Here is a 20,553-nt window from a genome sequence, read left to right on the forward strand (position 1 = left end):
CAGAGGTCTCTAGCAGTGATAAGTTAACCATAAAACCTGAGTCTGCATGGTGTTGCCATCTTCTGAGCCTAGCATTAACTATAGTGAAAATTGGCGTGAGTTTTGAAAAGAGCTATACCCGGATATATCCGTTCTCCGCTCGTACACAACAGATCGGCTCTGGATATATCAGTGTTCTGCTCAGAAAAGATTAAAGAAGCTCTAGGAGGGCAATGATTTGAAGATGACGAAAGTGTGGAAGACTTCGTGCACAACTGGCTGGTGACACAACCCTGTTCTTTTTGTGATGAGGTCATCAAAAAGCTGCCCATATGCTGGGACAAATGCATTTCCGAAGCAGGAAACTACGTGGAAAAATAAATTGCAATTGCCTTGTGTTTTTCAATAAATGAATTTAAATAAAAAATACAATCCCATTCATATCTGATCCCCTTTGCATATATATATCAATAAGCTTCTCTCAGTGCTACACATTTTTTGGCCAGTAGTGCATATAAAAATAATTTCCCATCCTTTACGCTTTTTCTGTTAAGTACCTTGAAAAGTAAAAGAGCAGGTTAAACTGAATAAGTCTGCTGCATCCTGAAGAATAATAACTGAAAAAATCTCTTGATGTATTACTACTTTCTTACCAACAATTGTACACAGATTGATGAGAAACAGATGAATTTCAGGCCAGTCTCCATTCTAACACACCTCTTCTAGCTGTTCAAATGGCTTATTCTTAACAGGACAATCTCATATGTGGAGTGTAAATTGATGGAGTAGCAGGCGGGTTTCAGACCAGGATGATCACGCAGTAACCAAACACTGAACTTTACTCAAAATATTAAGGACCGATTTCAGAAAGGTCTTGGAACTGGTGTTTTAATAGATTTGACTTCCACTTGCAATACTGTCCACAATCAACTCTTTGCACCAGTGGCAGCTCGTGGATATCAGCAGTGGGGGGCGCGCCTTAGTTTCATAATTCCATAATATATCTCAAGTTCTTCAAACCATGTTATCAAGATACACACTTCGAACACTATACGGTGCAATGCATATGCAATTATTATTATTATTATTATTATTATTATTATTATTAACATTTGCCTGTTCTTGTCCACGATCGAATTATGTTTACGAATAGTCGATATAAATCGCAACCTTTCTCCTAATTTCACCTCGTCACAGTCACTTCACATTGACTTTACCAAGCATTTCAGAGTCCATGGTACTATTGATATCACCCCTGTGGTGACCCATGTATCTCCTATTCCTAGAACGGAAGAATAGCAGGCAAGAAATGCAGTAAAAGGTTTCTGAGATATCACTTCCACATATCCGCGCGTTCTTGTTATATACATCAGGAGAATTAATTTGTCTTTGAAAAGCCCTATTTTCATTTTCCTTGGTCTCCGGTTTTTTCAACGAGAAGTCTGGTGTCTGCCTACCACACTCCTTCAGTTCGACTTTCTTTTTGATAGAAAGAGAAGAAAACGTTAGTTCTGTAATATGTTCGACGGTAATCACACTGTACGAAGTGCAAACATAATACTACGCCTACATATCGACGGTTTACTTCTAAAACCTTGTGTGTCCCGATGTTCTTCCTACGCATTATTTTCCTTAAGGCTGGCCACGCCCCTGGCCACAAATGGATATGCAGTCCATCAGAACTATTTTCATTGTATTCAATTTCCTATGCTGACGTATAAAGGAAAATGGACCATACCATACCGTATAGTAGGGATGTTGTTTGCATCACGTATTTACGTACTCCTACAGTATAATGCATTTAAGGTTCAATTTTCTTTACACGTTTGCATAGGAAAATGAACACAACGAAAGTTGTTCTGATGGGCTGCACATCAATATGTGGCTGGGAAGTGTGACCAGTCTTAAGGAAAATCATGGGTAGAAAGAGCATTGCGAGACACGAGGTTTTAGAAGTAAGCCGTCGATATAAATCGCAACCTTTCTCCTAATTTCACCTCGTCACAGTCACTTCATGAGATCATTCATCAACACACAGCTAAACATCGCGCTCTCCAGTGAGTATCGCCAACATGAGTCAAGTGCGAGGAGACAGTAGCTACAGTCGTTACTCGTTTTGTTAGTTAATAATCCAAAAAATTACAAGACTATTTTAAATATATACCGGCACATTTAACTCAGGTAAGTGGCTCAGTAAAATAGTTCCTAGTTTCAGGAGAGAAATGGCACAAACTGACCCCTGTTAAATAGCAATCAAATCAGCATTGTTTCGGGTAGGTTGGGTGCAACGGTAGGCCGCGGCAGAAACGCGTCGGAATCTCCGTTAGAACAGCACATCTCTACTGTGCCTCTGATTGGCTCCCTCAAGGCCAGTCGAGCGAGACTCGGAGTATTTGGTCCGCTATGAGAGAGCGCCCTCCTGCGTACGGCCAGCAGCGCATCGGGCCGCAGTACAGTACAACTCGCGCCCTTGATAATAATAGTAAAATATTTCCCTTGTTAACATTTAAGATTAAAATTCCCTAATTTAATGGAACCCCGTGGGGGGCGCGCGCCTTAGCGCCTCCCAAACGAGCCGCCACTGCTTTGCACACAAAATGTTTACAGTGACAGAAGATTTGAAACTCGCAAGAACTCCTGCAGGTAGAGAATCATTGGAGGGATATAAACAAACCATCCTCCCGGAGGGTAGTGTCCTTGCACCAGTCCTTTTCAACGTATACACGAACAATCAGCTTTTTCAAGAGGACACAAAAGTAATTTTTGTATGCTTATTATGGAGTCGAAGTCACTTGAGGACATACAAATCCAGGCTGCAGACCTGCCTCAGCAATCTGTCCAAGTAATACAAGGACGACTTTCTGTAACCAAAACCTACCAAAATACGGGTCATACTGTTCTATCTTCACAATTATGCTGCAAACCATTACTGGATATCTGCTGGGAAGAAAGACAACCTTGAGTTCTCCTCAGACGTCAAGTGCCGTGGACTTAACTTGATTGTTCGTTCACATTTTAAGGACACTGCCATTCTGCTGGCATAAAGGTTAGCGCATGGAACCGTTTACTTAGGATGTTGACAGGGTCTACTTGGGGAGCACATCCAGTAACTGTGCGAAATACAGCTTTAGCACTCTCTTTCTCTACAGCTGAATATGCTTGTCCTGTATGGGCCAACTCTGTGCATTCCAAGAAATTGGATAATGCCTTGAATGAAGAGTATCGTCTTGTCCCTAGATGCCTCAGACCAACACACTGTTCGACGGCAAGTAGCTGCTGAAACTGAGGAACTGTAGCAAGAGGTGAACAACTGCCATCCTCTCTACAGCCACCCAGCGTAAGACATCGTTTTGGATCACAGAAGAATTTTATGAACAGCATCAAGCTTGCAACAGCGACAGTCGACACTACTGGACTGGAATAAGCTAACAGAGGGGACACTAACTCATGCCTCACAACCATGGCCAGTATGGAGAACGCTTAATAGGATACGAACTGATATGGCAAGAACTAGGGCTACCCTACAAAAATGAGGCTATTCACAGAATGATGCCTGTGACTACAGTGCTTTTCAAGATCTGGAGCCCGTGTACCATTACCCAAATTGCCCCGTGGAAACTCACCATGAAGATTTTGATGCAGTCAGTGACAAAGCTATAGCAGCTGCTTCATACTGTAGTGACTTCAACATTTGAAAAAAAATCAGATATTCATCATAATCAAACAATTTTTATTTTATTTTTTGCTTTACATCGCGGCGACACAGAAAGGTCTTACAGCAACAATGAGATAGGAAAGACCTAGGAATGGGAAGGAAGCAGCCGTGCCCTTAAGGTGCAGCCCTAGCATTTACCTGGTGTGAAAATTGGAAACTATGGAAAACCATCTTCAGAGCTGCCGACAGTGGGGTTTGAACTCACTATCTCCCGGATGCAAGCTAACAGTTGCGCATTCCTAACCACACGGCCAAATCGCCCGGCCAAACAATTTTTAATCTTATTTAGTTTTCTGTTAACTGAGAACCAAAAGCACACTGTAATTTGTAGGTATTTTTGTAGCTCCACTTCCTTCGATACATGTTATAATAAAATCATGAAATACCCATGTTATTTATCATTATACTGTTAAGGAAACATAGGACACTTTAATGGTATTATTACTCACAAAAGTAAATGCCAACATCCTTACCTCCAAAAAATAAAAAGGGAGAACATAAAATAAAATGTTGATTTTAATATTAAGCTGCAAATTCATTTAACAAATCCAAATACTGTATTGTGTCACTAAGTGATAAGTACTACTAAAATTACTTACATTTTCTGGAATACTTGGCAATTGGAACTGATTGGGACACTGGCACACAAAAGTCTATAACAAAACAAAAAACAAAACAAAAAGGAAGTTAGAAAGTACAGAAGCAATTTGTAACAGGATAAAAAGAAGTTAATGATGTTCCCTTTACTATGTTTGCTATGCCCCACATCCAAAAGCTTTTAATACAGTTCTACATATAAACATAGAGGAAACTGTTAGAAACATGCTCCACTACAATACTAGGAACAGAATAAAGACTAAAAATTAAGATAAAGTCTTGTATTATTATTTTGCACTTGTAAGAGGAATGAAGGCTTGAACAATGTCAATGATGAATTTAATATTAATATTCTTCATATCACAGGCATTTTCTCCCTCTTTAGTATAATGATTGTCTTCTAAGTGCATCAAGTTGCTGATTATGAGTTCTTAGATGACTGAAGACACTGATTCTAGAACCACAAGCTTTTCTGCAATGTTGGCACATCAAATCCACCAAAGTTCTTTGTTGGAAAGTCCAGGAGTTACTTCTCTGATTTCCTCACACTCTTCTACGATCTCTTTTATAGGAATCATTTCTTTACCACTGCCATTCAAAACATTGTCAACCCTAATGGGTAATATGTCACTACATCAACCAATCAGCAGTCAATAAATGCCATTGGTATAACAAAGGATTTTTTTTACAAGATATTTTTTAATAACGTAAGAATTGCGCACAAATGTGCATAAGCAAAGAATATCATATCATAGAACAACAATGAGCTGATTGAGTTCGTTCTCTTTTTTTTCTTTTTTTACAGTTGGTAATATCATACTGTATCTGTCACATGGCAGGTTGAAGAGATCACATATGCAGTCCTGCTCAGGTTCATCAAATGTTTTGTTTTTACATATTTTGTGGTCGTAACCAAGCATCGCTTATTTCATTGTCAAATAACGAAGGTCTTCTTTGGGTCCTGTTCATGACTGATCTAGTATTGCATTTGTGGCAAAAAACTCTGACCATATTGTTTTCCTCTTCTGTTGTCTTTCATGTACGTTTGCCCAGTTACTCATGAGGGGAAGCAACAATCTTATTCGTAGGTCATCCATTAAGAAAGTTTCTTTTGCAAGTTCGTATATTAATCTTGTTGGGGTATATTTGGACAGTCTTATAGCTAACTTTTAGAAACAGGTCACTGTTTTCTCCAGATACTTTAGATCCTTTACAATGAGATTTTGCCAAATGATTTCTATACAATAACATAGGGTCAGAATGGTTTTAGTTTCGAAGAGTTTTGAGGCAAAAGGGAGACTGAGGGTTTTGACATCCTTGATGTCTAACATTCCCTTGGTCGCTCCCATGGCTCTCTCCATAATGTGTGTTCTAAACGACTTTGTTGTTGACTGAAGGGTTTCCCCTCAGGTACCTGAACGAGTTCACAAGTTTCAATGGCTTCTCTTTTATCAAGACGTTGTCTTAATTCGAACTTCTCCCACCTGCCTGAAGGAGTTCACAATTTTACATGGCTTTCTTTCTTTCTTTCTTTTATCAAGTTGTCTTACTTCAAACTTCTCACACCTTTTCGGAACTCTATTTGGATTGTTTTCTTCTGATTTACTTCAATTTTATTTTGGTCCGCCCATTTTATAAGGTTAAGTGACCTTTGCAAGTCTTTCCGTTTGTTTGTTGAGTCAAGGGCCATATCGTCAGCATACAGTGATGTTGTAGGTAAACATGAAAGACTCCTCTTGTTTGAGTGATTTATTCTGACGATGCGACTAAGTCATCTATGGTCTGGAGATAAATAAATAAGAAGAAGAGCTCCCAGATAGACTGACAGCAGCTTTGATATACATACTTCATTAGAAAGGAGACAAGTCAGATGTCAACAATTGCAGGGGAATATCACTTCCACCAGACATATACAAGATACTTTCAAAGGCCTACTAATGAGAGTAGGAAAACAATTGGTGAATATCAAGGGGGTTTCAGAAAGGGCAGGTCGTACATGGTACAGATCCAGAGATTGATTCATCGTTCACTAAACACAAAGGAATAAGAAATATGCACTCACATTTGTGGACTTCAAGAAGTCCTACGATTCGATAGATCGAGAAACACTGCTCCAAATCCTAGAGGAGATGGGTATAGTTCTAACTCCAGAGTGTTGATCAAACAGACCCGATTGGACACAATATCCAAAGTCAAGTTCAGAACAACAATGTTGGATTAAAACAGGAGTCACAAACGGTGACGGACTCCCCCCTCCTTTTCCACTGTGTACTTGACTAAGATACAAGCACAAGGGAATTGAAGTCTCAATATCCAGCCTTTGCAAATGATGATATGGTTAAATCAGGATCATTAAAGGAGGCACATAACCAGATTTCCCAGAGTAAGGCAGGCTTACAGACCTTCAAAAATCCATATCTGCAGCAAGTCTCCAAGGTGAAGAGCCTCTAGACGATAAGACTAATGTAGATAAGGGAAGTCAGCAAACTGGATCTCTAACTTCGGAATAAGCATTGGCTCCGAGGATCGGGGCGTGTCGGGCTTGGTAGAGAAGTGGGTCTGCACTACCAAGCTGGGCCTGGGCGAGACGAAAGTGCGGGTGTCAGCATTCATTGTCGCTTCAACTTTGGATACAAGTTTGGTCCCATGCCTTGGCCTCCCATGGCTCATCCTTGCTGCAAGGCCACTGTCTGCTTTGTGGCACTGCAGTCTGCTCTCGGTGGTTACAGCCACAGGTACGCAGATTTTCTTTGGTTGGCTCAGATCTCGCAATGACCAGGGAAAGACACAGTACATGACCAACATCAAAACAGCACCCAGATAGATGACCACAGACGGGGAAAAGATAAAGACAGTGAAGAGATTTAAATACCTCAGAAAAAAAAAAAAAAAAATAGAAAATAAGCCATCAGAAAAAGGCAAAATAGGATCAAGGATCAACAAGATGAACCTGGCGAACACACTATGAACACCTACAAGAAGATCTTGATCGATGCAAAAGTGAGGCACTAACAGAAGACTTATATGCAGCTGAATGCCTAAAACTAAATCAGGAAACTACTGGAAAGAAAGATTCCAAGAAAGATATTGGGACCTCTAAGAACAGGAAATGGATCCTACAGAAGAAAAGTTCTTTCTGTTACAGTAGAAGCCATTTCTTTTCAGTTTTCACCCAGTTAATTTTGTAACAAAGGTTCTTCCAGTCAAAACTAATTTATGAATAAGTATGTTTTAAAGAAAATACCTAAAAAAGAAACAACTTAATTAACATGTTTCATTCTTGAAGGAACATCATCAGATTCTATCAAACTTTTGCTATAATTTAACTTTGAAAAATATATAAAATAATAAAGTAAAAAAAGTATGTGATTTGATAGAATCTGATGATGTTCTTCCAAGAACGAAACATGTCCCATTTTAATTGTTTCTTTTTCAGGCATAATCTGTTGTTTCGTGTTTTCTCTCATCAGGTATTTTCTTTAAAAATTCATACATTAGTTTCAAAAGACTAAAGAACCTAACAATTATTTTTTAAAAGAATGAAAAGTAACCAAGAATTGTATCCCAAGTTGGAAAAGATCTCAGACAACATCAGGAGAAGAGCAAACAATGTTCTTTGGACACATCTACATAATGGACCCAAAAAAGTTAACAGATAGTGAGGTTCTTTGAAATCAAGAAAACTACAGTATACTGGCAACAGTAGGTGAATAAGGACCTAGAAGAAACTGGAATACAAGGAATGGAAATCAGCAACAAGGAAGCCAACAAGTCTAGAATCACAAACACCAAGAGTTTTGAGGATAAGATTAGATCCCAGACTCGAGGCCAGTTGTACGAACAAAGAATAAAGCTGGGATAACTCTTACTCCAATGTTAGAGCCAGAAACCAGTTGAACGATGACTGGATAAGTTGTATTTCGAGTATAACCTCGGAAAATGTTAAACGGGCGTGAAACGGAGGGATAGCGCGTTATTCCGAGAACATAATGATGCTGCTTGTTGTTTAAAGGGGCCTAACATCAAAAGTCATCGGCCGCTTTCCGAGAATATACAGGGTGGATATGATAATAGAGTCTGATAGTGACAAGTAAATCCTGTGCGATTTATTTTTAAGAACAAGGAAGAAGTGGAAAATGTGACCTCGTCCAGATTTATTACATAAATTTGATGAGTTTTTCGTCAGATTTCGTTAGATCAAAGAGACTGTTTTGCATCTTCTGGATATGATCAACGATCACTTGGAGCATATGACAGATAGGTTAGCCTAATTTTTTAAATTGATTTTAATTAATCTGCTGTGTCCGAGTTGTAGTGTAGTAACTCTTTACCATCAAATATTAGGTCTACTGTTGTTGGAAGTATTTTAAGTTCATTTGTGGAATTGTACAGTATATCACTAGGCATTTATCAGACATGTGTTCATATAGAAAACTAGCAAATGTACTCGTGCTTTGCTACAGTAGTAACAAAGGATTTCTTAATTTATGAGCCCATAATTGTTCCATAGTTTTTAATGTTGTATGGAACAGGAAAACATTTGTGAGGATTTACGAGGTTGTGTAATGTTTAGTAAACTGTTAGAATTTGCACAAAGTATTTGTGTATTCTTCTGCTATGTTCGAATTTAATTATATTAGGGAACAGGTTTTTTTTTTTCTTTCAATACATTAAAATTGCTATGTTTAAGTTACTTATATTTGTGAATAGTTTTTCTACATTTTTATTACCGCAATGTGGAAAGTAATGCCTTAAACTGTGCAGAGTTTTACAAAAGTGGGGTTAAAATAGAATGCAGTTAGGCCAGTTCTCCGAAAATTTATGAACAATTACAGAATATAAAAAGGTGTTTCTTATTAATCTTCGTAGTGAATAGAGAGACGGTGTGGGAAGCACTGAAGAAAATTGGAATACAGGATGACATGATACACCGGATGAAGAATTTGTATGAAGATACCCGAAGGAAAGTCAAAACCCCTGTAGGAATGACTGAAACCTTTGATATAAAATCTGGGTTAAGACAGGGTGGTGTTCTGTCTCCTCCTCTTTTCATCACTGTGATGAACGAGATCCAGAGAAAAGTTCATCAAACCATTGGAGGTAAGAAAATGAAAGTTATATTGTTCGCGGATGATATATGCTTGTGGGGAGACTCTAAAGAAGATCTTCAAGGACAAATAAACTCCTGGGCAGAATCTGCTAAAGAATATGGACTCATCTTCAGCCAAGAGAAAAGTGAGGTTATGGTCATGAAGAGATACGGGCAACCAATGGGACACATTGAAATGGAGGGGAAACAGCTACAGATGAACCATTAATTCAAATATCTTGGAGTGTTCTCTCTGATACTGGTTCTATAGATAAGGAAACTTCCCACAGAATTCAGGCAGGTAGCAACTTTTAGAAAATAGTTAAAGACATAATATGGAACAAGAAAATACCAACAAAATGTAAGAGAGTCATATATGAAACTTATTACATACCAATCCTGCCCTATGGTTGCGAAACATGGACCATGAGAAACAAAGATATTAGTAGAAACCAGGCAGCAGAAATGAAATTTGTCCGTAGCATGATCGGCAAAACACAGAGGGACAGAGTCTGTAATGAGGAAATCCGCAAGCAGGCTCAAGTTGTAAGACTGCAGGACAAAATAACAGTGCAGCGACTGAGATGGTATGGACATATGCGACGCATGGGTGATAACAGATTACAAAAAAACAATGTACGATCTAAAACTTAAAGACAAAAGACCAAGAGGGCGACCAAGACTCAGGTACAAGGACATGGTGAAGATTGACATTCAACAGAGAGGACATACTTTGGAAAGCACTGAAGAAGGAGAGAAGTTCAGGGACCGCAACTGGTGGAGAAACCTTGTTCGCCGACCCATCGCTTAAGATGGAACGACGTGGGATATGTATGTATGTATGTATGTATGTATGTATGTATGTATGTATGTATGTATGTAGTATCACATTAGCATCTCTTGAAGAAAAAGAGAGTAACTGTAGCCTACATGAAAAGGCTGGCATTTGAAAAATCAATTCTTAATATCACAATACAAACAATTTTGTACCATTATATTGTTTAAAATGAAGTTGCATCCACATGATTACTTCATTCGAAAAATGTAATTGTTAGATCAGTATAGGCCTATATGAAATAAAGAATACTATGGTTGTAAGGAATTAAGCTATAGTTCTATCTCATTGTCCTAGTCTTGAAAATACTTCGAAAAAAATTTCATGTCTATATGTTAGTACACAAGAATCTCATTTATCCGGATTAAGTGGGACTGGAAGTGATATGAATGATCGAAAATCAGGATAATCTAGAAAAAACTAAAAAACAAATACAGTACATGTTATATAATCTATTAACATAAGTTGTACAGATACATCTTCTTTCAATTGTTTAAAAAAAAAAAAAAATCAGAACACGTTTCGTACATTTACGACTGTTTTATGCACTAAAATTGTAATCTGTGGTGGGACGGAGAACTGGAAATAAGCACTGTGTGTTCTAAAAGTAATTACCAAGTTTGGAAATGTAAATTACTATTTAGCCTTTATTTGAAAATCATCAATTATAGAGTTTCTTAATATGTATACCAGTTTTTCTTTGGACAGTACGAACATTGCAAGATGCAAGAAGTATTTTGAAGCAATGGTTGTATTCAAATTTTATGTAACTTGAACAAATGTTAATTTGATGTTTGTAATGTGATTGAAAAATTTAAAAGGTACTTTAATTTTGGAGCATCCTATACCGCACGTGCGGTTACCGCTGCCCAGGGAATCACTAGAGAGGTGGAGGGAATATTTTGAACATTTTCTCAACGTATCAGGAAATCTTCCCGGTGGTGTTGCGAACAGCCAAGCTCATGGAGAGGAGGAAAATGATGTTGGTGAAATTACACTTGAGGAAGTGGAAAGGATGGTAAATTAACTCCATTGTCATAAAGCAGCAGGAATAGATGAAATTAGACCTGAAATGATGAAGTATAGTGGGAAGGCAGGGATGAAATGGCTCATAGAGTAGTAAGATTAGCATGGAGTGTTGGTAAGGTATCTTCAGATTAGACTAAAGCAGTAACTGTACCTATCTATAAGCAAGGGAAAGGAAGGATTGCAATAACTATCAATGTATCTCATTGATTAGTATACCAGACGAAGTATTCACTGGCATCTTGGAAGGGAGGGTCCGATCAGTGGTTGAGAAGAAGTTGGATGAAAACCAGTGTGGTTTCGGACCACAGAGGGGATGTCAGGATCAGATTTTCAGTATGCGCCAGGCAATCTAAAAATGCTATGAGAGGAATAGACAGCTGTGTTTAGGTTTCGTAAATCTAGAGAAAGCATATGACAGGGTACTAAGGGAAAAGATGTTCAGCATATTGGGGATTATGGAATTAAAGGTAGATTATTAAAATCAATCAAAGGCATTTATGTTGACAACTGGGCTTCAGTGAGAATTGATGGTAGAATGAGTTCTTGGTTCAGGGTACTTACAGGGGTTAGACAAGGCTGTAATCTTTCACCTTTGCTGTTCGTAGTTTAAGTGGATCAACTGCTGAAAGGTATAAAATGGCAGGGAGGGATTCAGTTAGGTGGAAATGTAGTAAAGTCTGGCCTATGATGACGACTTGGTCTTAATGGCAGATTGCGCCAAAAGCCTGTAGTCTATCTTGGAACTTGAAAATAGGTGCAATGATTATGGTATGAAAATAAGCCTATCGAAGACTAAATTGATGTCAGTAGGTAAGAAATTCAACAGAAATGAATGTCAGATTGGTGATACAAAGCTACAACAGGTCGATCATTTCAAGTATTTAGATTGTGTTCTCCCAGGATGGTAATATAGTAAGTGAGATTGAATCAAGTTGTAGTAAAGCTAATGCAGTGAGCTTGCAGTTGCGATCAACAGTGTTCTGTAAAAAGGAAGTCAGCTCCCAGATGAAACTATCCTTACATCGGTCTGTTTTCAGACCAACTTTGCTTTACGGGAGCAAAAACTGGGTGGACTCAGGATAATTAAAAGAAATAAGTTTCATAATGATAGATCCGTATTGAACTGTGATTACAATAGAGTAAAATAATATATTATTATTGGTCCACCTTTTCAATACAAAATGAAAATTACATAGGGACTAGTTTCGACCTAGTAATAGGTCATCATCAGCCTGAAGTAAGTCAAAGATCGAAGAAAACATAAACAATGTAAACACAAGTACAGTCTCTTTAAAGGTACATACCAAGTGGGAAGTTGAGTAGAGATATATGAAAAATAATAACTCATCCAAATTGACGAAGCACTGAGCGGAATTTATGTAAAGTTCGGTGCGCCGTATATTATAAAAGACCACTGTGCACTAAATGATGCAATAAAGAAGAATAGTAGGTTGAATGCTGGCTTCTTCTTAGCTGTTGTATAATCGAAGAAATTTACGTCGATTATACAACAGCTAAGAAGAAGCCAGCATTCAACCTACTATTCTTCTTTATTGCATCATTTAGTGCACAGTGGTCTTTTATAATATACGGCGCACCGAACTTTACATAAATTCCGCTCAGTGCTTCGTCAATTTGGATGAGTTATTATTTTTCATATATCTCTACTCAACTTCCCACTTGGTATGTACCTTTAAAGAGACTGTACTTGTGTTTACATTGTTTATGTTTTCTTCGATCTTTGACTTACTTCAGGCTGATGATGACCTATTACTAGGTCGAAACTAGTCCCTATGTAATTTTCATTTTGTATTGAAAAGGTGGACCAATAATAATATATTATTTTACTCTATTGGACTCAGGATATCTTATTCATAATTTAGAAGTAACAGACATGAAAGTAGCGAGAATGATTATTGGTACAAACACGTGGGAACAATGGCAGGAAGTTACTCGGAATGAGGAGATAAAGGCTAATTTAGGAATGAACTCGATGGATGACAACTCGATGGATGACACTGTACGCATAAACCGGCTTTGGTGGTGGGGTCATGTGAGGCGAATGGGGGAGGATAGGTTACCTACGAGAATAATGGACTCTGTTATGGAGGGTAAGAGAAGTAGAGGCAGACCAAGATGACGATGGTTAGTCTCAGTTTCTAACGATTTAAAGATAAGAGGTATAGAACTAAATGAGGCCACAGCACTAGTTGCAAATAGAGGATTGTGACGACGTTTAGTAAATTCACAGAGGCTTGCAGACTGAACGCTGAAAGGCATAACAGTCTATAATGATAATATATGTATGTATGTATGTATGTATGTCTGTCTGTCTGTCTTTCTTGCTCCAAGATTCATAAATTCCCAGAAGCAGGGATGGAAATTGCTCACGTGCAACAAGTTTTTAAAAATAGCTGCTTTTCCTCGAGTGACAGGAGCAATAGATTGTACACATAAAAATCAGATCTCCAGGAGGAGAAAATGCAGAGGAATATAGGGGAAGGAAAGGTTCCTTTTCCTATAATGTGCAGACTGTGAGCAGTGCAGACTTGAAAATTATTGACATAGTTGTAAGGTGGCCTGCTGTACATAAACAATTTTTAATAATTCTGCGCTTAGAGAACGATTTGAATGTGGTCTAATGGGAAATCCTGTCATTCTAGGTGATTCAGGGTAAGCAGCAATACCCTACCTTTCAACTCCCATTAGACACCCAAGGACACCTGCAGAAAATTTGTACAACGAATCACAGATAAGGACAAGGAATGTAGTTGAGAGGACATATGGTGTGTTGAAGAGGTATTTTCCTGTACTGGTAAATGCAATTAGACTGATGACCAAAAGGGTGGAGGCAGTAATTGTGGCAAGTGCTGTATTTCACAACCTAGCAGTCGAAATGAATGAGGACTTACCTCAAATAGACCTCCAGCTTCAGAAAACTATCAGTGCTGGAACTGAAGATGAGAGACGAGCAATAGCGAATGAGGATGTGGGATATGTTGCTGTTAGGGACAACTTTGGATTACTTTGGATCTAGGCTTTAGGTTTCCAATTAGAACAGTATGAAACAACTTTTCTTCATATTTAAATCTTTTATTCCCTCAATTTCTTAAGCGTCTCCTTAATTTCTACATCAAATTCTAAACTTCTTTTCTGTAGAAATAAGAGAGCTTCTTCCCTTTCGTCTCTTTTCTCCGCTTCTCACAATTGTTTTTCTAGCAGCCTCTTCTGCAGCTGAACAAATTCAGTTTTTGCTACCACCCATGGTTCGATTTTTTCCCCCCGTTGCAGACAGTGGTATGCTCTTTTTCTTAAATATTGGCTTGCGCCAATGAAGTAGAGGATGTTCGACCGCCACCTCTTTAGGTTTAGTACCCAAATTACCTGCAAGTATAAATAAAGCAATTTTATATTTTCACACTAATTGTTAGTATGGAAAAGGAAAAAAAAAATAGAGCACTGAAGACATGCTACATATGGTAACTAATATTTTTTGTCATAATAGGTACATACCATCATGATTTTCTGTCTGCAATGGCAGAGTAGGCCTACTTGATTGGTCTGTTGAATAAGAGAAATGAAGTCTATTAGAATATTGTATCACTTATTATTTTCACTTATATGCCAACAAAATTAATTGAAGTGAGAGACAACTTGACAAGTTTATCTACAGTTAATGATTTCATTTAATTAATGTTAATAACTCGGTTGTTTGCACCATCTATTGATATAATGATCATTAATCGTTTTTTAAAATGTAAGATATACAGTTTCTATAGCGTGTGACAGTTCATTGAATGTACACTCGCTCGAAACATGTATATCTGCGTAAGTTCCTTGCAGGTATAGTTTTCTCAGAAGCAACTGAACCTATAGGTATAATGTTTGTTGTGTGTATCCACACGTGAGGTGAATTATACATTGATAATTAAATTACGGCCAATTTTCATTAACAGTTGCTAAAAGAAGGCTAACAAGTTGTTTAACACCATGTTAATATTCTCGTGTTTCTCCAATCTTATCCTGGAAAATGTTACCTAGAATGATAACTTTCACGAGAGTCACGAACAATACAAATCTAGAAGGCAGTGACAGAACCGTGAGGTTTATGAGTGCGCTCTATGCACCTTTCTCTGAATACATGGTGCATGAAGTCAAAATAAGAAATGTCGCCTGACATTTGATTCGCAGTCCCAAGCTAAGAACAAGAAATTGCCTTTTCCAGGTCCCTACAGTTCTCTCCACGCAGTTCCATGTCCTGATGTGTGCTATGTTGTTATTTATAATGGTTTCGAGGTCTCATTTTGGGATGTAGTACAGACGTGGTGGTGATTTCTGTTTTAAGAGGAAGCCCCTAACTGCACGGCCAACTCACCCGGTCGAAAAGTTTTTAAGCTGCAAGGTCTCCATACTGGATGTTGTTTGTTATCTGTGATGAGGACCAAGGCAGTACTAACAACAGGCGGTATGTACAATTTCAAGCTGTTGATTATCAAGATGACTGGTGGAGAGTACTAATCTGTAAGCGCAGGAGATCTCTCTAGACTGACAGCTCTTCCCCATACTATGTGCATCATGACAGAGGAGGGAGCTGGATGTCAGTATAATGGTGTGTTTAATGTGGTCGAGTGTCCATTGTCGAGAACCCAGTGTCAATCATCTATGAATGCCTGTCCACGTACCCACACATCTGGAGATGATAGTGAATATTATTGTTGCTCTGCTGATGAATGGTAGCCTTGTGTTATTTGTAGTATTTATTGAAGATGGACATTACAGGCTTTCCGCCCAAATACGTGTTCCCATTGCAAAACAAAAAATAAACTAAGTCTACTATGTGGTCACTCACATGGGCGGAAAACCAGGCCACACATAAGCACCAACCCTATAACTACCTTAATTCTAAAATCCTAAATTAATTTTGTGACTCCTCACACAGGCGGGAACCAGACCATATGCGAGACGCCACCCCTCTATACAACGTGGTCACTCACATCGGCAGAACACCGGGCCATATGTAAGTGCCACCCCTATAACTACCTTAACTTCACAATCCTAACTTCGATTTATGACCCCTCACACAGGCGGAAACCAGACAATATTCGAGACGCCACCCCTGGTGAGGAAAAGAAAAGGAACCACGCTCCCTGGAACGACAAGTCAGGCCCCTCCTTACAGTTGACAAAGCTAGATCCTCACCATTCCGTTTGGTGACATGCCACCTGTATGCTGAAGTCCAGCTCCACATGCACCCAGCCTCCCTCTCTCCTTTCTTGACCTCTATCTAGTAACACTTGCCAACAACATTCGGGATAGGACCACCCTATCCCTCCCTCTTATGTCGTTCCCTCCCCCCTCCCCTTTCACCCTATAACCACTTACCCATTTCTCTCTTTCTTATACGTTTACCCTAACTTTTACACACTTATTCACTCAAGACCTGCCCTACTCTACTCAAGCCTCTATGAATCAACATTTTGTCATCAGCAGAGCAATGCCTTCATACCTCTAGTTTACACTTATTCATTCAAGCTCTGACCTACTATGCTCCAGACTCACTGACTTAACATTTCGTCATCCACAGAGCATGAGCCTTCATTCTTCTTGCCTATCGCCTTTACCACTGCAGTTCATAGTATTACATATGCGCTGACCTACTTCCATTTAAATTCCAGTTCACTTGTATGTCATCAGTTGAGTCGTATCTTCATTTTCTCACTTCCAACTTTATGTAATTGTTCTATTTCCCTGTCACCACATGTTCATCGACTAAAACATCATTTTCTAACTTACTTACCAATACTATTTAAATTATATATCCATGTCCTGCCATATCAATATTAACATGCCCTATCTTTATCACTTAAACCTTCCAAATTTACAGTATCTTTCCACTTCCCAATCCACATTTACAATGTATCTCCACGTTTTACAATCAGATATGCTCAAACCTTCTAAACTTGCTGTCCTTATCTTAGCAATCCTTCACTCACACTTCACACACATTTATAACCATAACCTACCTTACATAACCATCCTTAACAAACCTATTCATTTACAAATCCTTACTTCTAATTTTATTTATCATTTCACACTCCTCTAATTCATTCTCATTTTACACCCTTAACTCTTAACTTTATTTCACATCCACTTTCAAGTCTATACCTTCATGACTACCCAATAAGACCTTACTGCCGGCATTTAGCTTATTTCACACCCAAATAACATCATGCACTTCCCTCTTTCAACATTATTTCACAAACTCTCCTTACGGCACATAAATACCTGTTTAATTCCCCCCATTTTTCCCATTCTTTGATAACCCACCCCTTTCTCTAATAACTCCTGTTTATTGGCACTCAAAAGTTTATTTCTTACCAGTTCCGTATCTTTCCAATTACCTATTTAGATCATTGCCTGTTACCCCATATAATACGCATAGTGACATTCTTTACCCTTTGTCCACCCCTTATTCTTGTATAAGCCCATCAGCCACCATAGTAATCCTCCTCTCTTCAATCGGTTTTTGCGGTATGAAGTTGTTGCTTGTATGGTCTCGGAACGAGTGGCCATTCAAACCTCATTCAAACAAGTTCATACCGCAAAAACCGAGAACATTCTGCACCATATTTCTTCAATAATCAATCCACATTCAAAAACTACAGCCAACACGTAAGAATGTTCCCATTTAACCATCGGTATACGAACTGACAAAATCTGTACAGCGGCACTTATTAGTTAACTTCTCACAACTCCTTCAACAAAAATACTGAGACCGTGATCCCACTTCGTAAAATATGAAATTAATGGATTGATTGGACACAACTTTATAATGTACATGCGCCATACTACAGTTTCATAACGACTTTTCAACGAGAGAGGTTTTATGTTGTCCTGAGTGGCCATTGGATTCTAATTTGCTCTCCATTTAAAATCAGGTTGCTTCCAGCCGAATTTCACGAACCTTGATACGGCAACTTTAGCCATAGACTTTCTTATTATTTATTTGGTCAAGGCCTAGTTTGTACAGTTTTATAAGATCATTTTAAGATTGCTGATGTCATACTCTACTCATGTCTACTCTTATTTCTTCGCAAACATTTAAAAAAATTTTTAATTGTCAATTGTCATTTAAGAACTCATGATTGCACATATTGTATAATATTCATCCTATTTTTATTCTCATTTTATATACTTTTTCTTATATCGACAATCAGGATCCTGATTTTTACCTTTAGCATGAGTGTAAAAAGGCTGATGATGTCCTTTTAAAGGGCGAAACATGTCCCTTTAGACCTTAGTTTAATAGGATGTAAGTCCTAACTTTGCAAATATTATTTGTATTGAAGGGTTGACTAATAAAAAAAATTTTAATAATCTTAAATTGATGTACATTTTCAATACGGACCAAATATGAAGTTTGTAACATGTAAATGCAGGTCTTTCGATTTGACGCCCGTAGGCGACCTGATATTTAGGTACAACTAATATCCAATCTATATCACTCTCAATTTTTTCTTTTTTTTTTTCATTCATGCTGGTAACATATTTCATTATATTGCAACCTCCTTTTTTCTGGTTAGGTTAGGTCACAAGAGGCAAATGACTGCATGACCTTGCACTGCAATCTTTTAGATCTACTGTGCTCTCCCCATAGGGCCTGAGTGAAACCCAATGTCGCCACATAGCCTACTCCTGTCGAATAACACCAAGGGGTCTCTCAAGCTTAACATGTGATGGACGAATCACTATCAACAGCATCACGTACTCTCATTCCATTTGAGCACCACACAGAGGTTTGCTACTGCAATCTAGTGATAATGAACTGTCTAACCCCTCTCCTACCCCACTGGTGACTAGCATTTAGAACTCGAACCGGCTAATTACAGTAAAAGACCCTGAAGACTTGACAAGTTAATTGTCATGGTGACCATGCAGGCTAGCATTCCAAGGTAAATCTTTACAGCAATATGTATATTTGTGATAAGTAGATAACTCTATTTGCATCCTATATCATAGGTAGTAAGAAGGCAGTTGTCCCATTTGTCACACTATTAAACCCAACCATCATCGAGTTTATGTAACCGTAGGTAAGGCTTTAAATATAAAATATTTACAAAACTGTGAGTACATAAACAAAATGCTACCCACGCAGTTAAACAAGCTTGTTATCCATGGTAAGTTTCCCACATATAAATCTTGCTTGTTACAGACTTACCTGATGTAATTCAACATTTGGTAATTGCACTGAAGCTTCACTTGCAGCAGATTCTGTTAGCTCTGAAAATACAGAATCATAGATTAACTTATATTACTTTGAAAATTCCTATTCAACTGTCATAATACAAATACTAATTTTGATCGGTTACATAATGAATACCAACCTTCACACAGAAATGTAGCATCAGAATCGAACATGCATCGATTACCCTCTGCAGATAATTTAATGAGCTCTTTATCGTACAAATGGTTTGCCTTAATTTGTGTGTGGCCCACCACCATTTTGCAGTCTCTGCTGCCTGAGCTTCGAACAGTACATTCTTGTTTCCTTTTTCAGGAAGTCAAATTCTTGACGTAACTGCTCACCCATTCTCCCTGTTGTGGTCTGGGCACTGAAGTCCGCAGCAATTTTCTACCAAGCCTTTGTCTATAAAGATGTGAACAATTAACTTAAGATTAAGATGTATACCTATATTTACTTTACTGCATTTGATAATATAGGCTCTTACTACAGGACAGAGAACAGTAACGTATTGGGAGACTAGAACCAATGCTATAATAGACAAATACTGAATTAAAATGTTAATGGTCAGCAGTCTATACATCAATAATAAATCGTAATACTAAAATACATTACAATTTGACTGCACAATGAAATAATATTAAACGAAAACTAACCTTTTCGTGAGACATCACTGCATCCGTTCTCTTATTTTCCACAACGTCCTTATAGCACTCTACAATGTGTATTAGCTTAAAGCTTCATTCATACATGTAACTTTGAACCCTTTTCTTCTGCTGCTGTGACATGATGTTCCATAATTACTTCAAACGCAGGTTAAAAATTAAATGGATATTAATAATGCACATGTGGTGATGTTGTTGTTGAAAAGTAACAGTAGAAGATCACAGTGCGGGTCGATTTTATGATGCAAGCATTGCCAACCTTCGTCACTGGCATTATACTCGGTATAGCCAACCACGGAATAATGTGAAATGGTACAACATACTCTCAAGAGTATACCAGGAATGGGCTATACCGCGAATAGCTATACGGAGATTTATTCCTTGTTCGTACAACTGGCCCTC

The 20,553-nt window shown here is 38.2% G+C and overlaps 1 protein-coding gene across 3 annotated transcripts in view; it reads right to left on the reverse strand.

Annotated features, from left to right (window-relative positions):
- The window catches only part of LOC136873760 (DENN domain-containing protein 1A), a 257,596-nt gene that overhangs the window by 184,640 nt on the left and 52,403 nt on the right, over positions 1-20,553 (reverse strand). For all 3 annotated transcript variants that reach the window (XM_067146947.2, XM_067146948.2, XM_067146946.2), the window contains exon 5: positions 4,294-4,347. In XM_067146947.2, coding sequence (XP_067003048.2) covers positions 4,294-4,347 — 54 coding nt within the window. The remainder of the gene's footprint in view (positions 1-4,293; positions 4,348-20,553) is intronic.

The sequence above is a fragment of the Anabrus simplex genome, chromosome 5 (genome assembly GCF_040414725.1).
Source record: "Anabrus simplex isolate iqAnaSimp1 chromosome 5, ASM4041472v1, whole genome shotgun sequence".
NCBI classification, from domain to species: Eukaryota; Metazoa; Arthropoda; class Insecta; order Orthoptera; family Tettigoniidae; genus Anabrus; species Anabrus simplex.